Source organism: Octopus bimaculoides, chromosome 3 (assembly GCF_001194135.2).
Source record: "Octopus bimaculoides isolate UCB-OBI-ISO-001 chromosome 3, ASM119413v2, whole genome shotgun sequence".
In the NCBI taxonomy this organism is placed as follows: domain Eukaryota; kingdom Metazoa; phylum Mollusca; class Cephalopoda; order Octopoda; family Octopodidae; genus Octopus; species Octopus bimaculoides.
The window spans coordinates 120,096,206-120,099,485 of NC_068983.1; the positions used below are offsets into that span (position 1 = coordinate 120,096,206).

General features: G+C 33.9%; 1 protein-coding gene across 5 annotated transcripts in view; it reads right to left on the minus strand.

Moving 5' to 3' along the window:
• LOC106878124 (palmitoyltransferase ZDHHC3) overlaps positions 1 to 3,280 on the minus strand; it is a 107,782-nt gene that overhangs the window by 40,382 nt on the left and 64,120 nt on the right. For all 5 annotated transcript variants that reach the window (XM_052966505.1, XM_014927238.2, XM_014927241.2 and 2 more), the window contains one exon: positions 682 to 997. In XM_052966505.1, coding sequence (XP_052822465.1) covers positions 682 to 997 — 316 coding nt within the window. The remainder of the gene's footprint in view (positions 1 to 681; positions 998 to 3,280) is intronic.

Consider the following 3,280-nt stretch of genomic DNA (forward strand, 5'->3'; position numbering starts at 1 on the left):
ATAGATAGATAGATAGATAGATAGATAGATAGATAGATAGATAGATAGATAGATAGATAGATAGATAGATAGATAGATAGATAGATAGATAGATAGATAGATAGATAGATAGATAGATAGATAGAGAGGTATGGTGATGCAAACAGGAAAAATAGAACTCAAAATATGAGTATATGCATATTTTCGTTAACATTTAGCAGAAGCAACAGAGTGACTCAAGGGCTGTGAGTTTCGTACATTGGCACTTATCGAACTAGTTATCAAACTAAATATTAATAAACTATATATATATATATATACACACACACACACACACATGTGTAAATAGGTATATATGCGTTCATATATATGTGTGCATGTATGTGTATGTATATCTATGAATGCGCACGCGCAGCAAGTAAAGCCACAGAAATTTTTGACTATCAATAATGTGATATTGATAAATACGCATAAAAGCAGACAGATAAACACACATGCACAGACACAGTATGTAAGGGATTGCATACAAATCAATATTATTCATTGTTCATATATAGCTTAATATGTACATTTAAGTACTTACACAAACGCGGGGTGTAGCATAGAGCCCAAATGATGATGACAACAATGATAATGGTCAAAGATGGGGGTCAACAGACAATATTTACAGTATAGTGTTGTGAGAAACCAAAGGAGATTTACCGGGTCAGATAACATTGTTCGGATGTGAGCTCCCAGAGCTAGAAGAACAAAACTGTTAAAGATAATTCCATTGATAAATGAATACAGCTGTGATGGTCCTGGAATCAGGATAACGAACATCACTGCAAATTCTGCATATCCAATTAGAAACCAAGTGAACATGGCACATATTATGCCACAAATGTCTTTGACACACCACAGGTAAACAGCATGATAATGAAGTCCGAATTTGTTGCAAGTTTGTGTGCAGTCAACAATTTTGACCCCTTCTTCAACAGGATTCTGATGCATGTTATTCATCTTCATTGGCAGCTCCCTACAAAGGAAAATATAAATTTTATATTATATCCATCCACACTGGTACTGTCTACCATGTTACTTCATTAACAGATGAGACAAAACATTTTCATCATCATTATTATTTAGCCCTGGGTAAATATTAATCCAACAAACCTATGATCAAAAACATTCCAGCCATGGCCATCCTGTCTATTTGCCACCCATGTATTTGCTATGATATAATACAAATTGACAGGGGTTTCTGCATTTATAAATATTTCAATTATTCATGTGATATAATTTGGTTAATGAACAGAGTACCAGAACAGATTATGCTTATATATAGAGATCCCATAATAATTATTTACATCATCATCATTATTATTAAGCCCTGGGTAAACATTAATCCAATAAGCATATGATCAAAAGCCTTCCAACCATAGCCATCTTGTTTATTCCCAGACCATGTATTTGCAATTACATAATACAAATTGACAAGAGTTTCTACATGTTTTTTTCTTCTGAAGATGGTCTGGTGTAATTTAACCCTTTTGATATCAACCCACTTGAGATCATCCCTACATTCTAGGACACAAACTTCTTTTAAAGTGATCTAAGTTAAAGCCTTCAAAATTCCTTGTTAATTTATGTTCCATACACCATGTTTATGTTTCCTATTTCATTACCACTGCAAAACGATTCAAAATTAGAATGCAAATAGAGAAAGGATAAAATGTACTTGTTTCAGTCTATGTGCTGCTACATTAACTTTGTGTATGAATGCTTCTTAAAATTTTCTTTGAGTTTCAAAAACCTGCAAAAATGGGGAAATAAAAGTGTTCCAGCTATGATCATCCAAGCAATATAATTTAATGTGTTAAAATGCTTCAGTCATTGAATTTAGTCAAACAAATCAAACCTAGTGCCTACTTTTAAGTCAAGCACTTAGTCTATCAGTTTCTTTTGCTGAATCACTTAACTACAGGGTCATAAATAAACCAACACTGATTATCAATTAGTGGTGAGAGACAAACACACATTTATTCTTTTATTTGTTTCAATCATTTAACTGCGGCCATGCTGGAGCACCACTTTTAGTCAAACAAATCAACCCCAGGACTTATTCTTTGCAAGCCTAGTACTCATTCTATCAGTTCTCTTTTGCTGAACTGCTAAATTATGGGGACGTAAGCACACCAGCATCAGTTGTCAGGCGATGGTGGGAGGGGGAGACAAACACACATATATATGATGAGCTTCATTCAGTTTCCGTCTACTAAATCCACTCACAAAGTTTTGGTCAGCCTGAGGCTATAGTAGAAGACACTCATCCAAGGTGCCATAAGTGGGACTGAACCCGCAACCATGTGGTTGGTAAACAAGCTACTTACCACACAGCCACTCCTGTGCCTATATATATATATATATATATATATATATATATATATACACACATACATACATACACAACAAGCTTCCACACAAATTCCATCAAACAAATTTATTTACAAGGCATTGGTCAGCCTGGGGCTATAGTAGAAGACACTTGCCTAAGGTGCCATGCAGTAGGAATGAAACCATGTGAACTTCTTAACACAGCAATGCCTGTGCCTAATATATAGATATCTTTTACTGGTTTCCTGCATTAAACTGTGGCCATGTTGGGACACCGCCTCCAAGAATTTTAGTCAAACAAATTGATCCCGGTACAATTTTATTTTAAAGCCAGGTACTTATTTTTTTGGGTCTCTTTAACTGAACCACTATGTTACAAGGACATAAACACACCAACACCAGTTGTCAAGCAGTGGTGGAGGACAACACAGAGACACAAAAACACACACATACACGCAACAAGCTTCTTTCAGTTTTTGTCAACCAAATTTGCCCACAAGGCTTTGGTTGACCCAAGGCTATAGCAGAAGACACTTGCCCAAGGTGCCATGCAATAGGACTGAACCAAGAACCATGTGCTTGGGAAGCAAACTTCTTACCATACTGTCACTCCTGATATATATACAATTTACATAAAAATATTTTCTTTAATATTATTGAATGATTTTAACATAATATAAAGTTATATACATATACATACATATATACATATACATACATACATATATATATATATACATATATATATATATATATATATATATTGATATAAAGACTGGATGGTCACATCTGCAATAGCCCATGTTATTTCCTATTATGATAAGTTAATAAAGCAAGTATGTATATGTTCTTATAGCAGCATATAAACAAACTGTGTATGTATGTATGTGTATATATATATATATATATATATATATATATATAC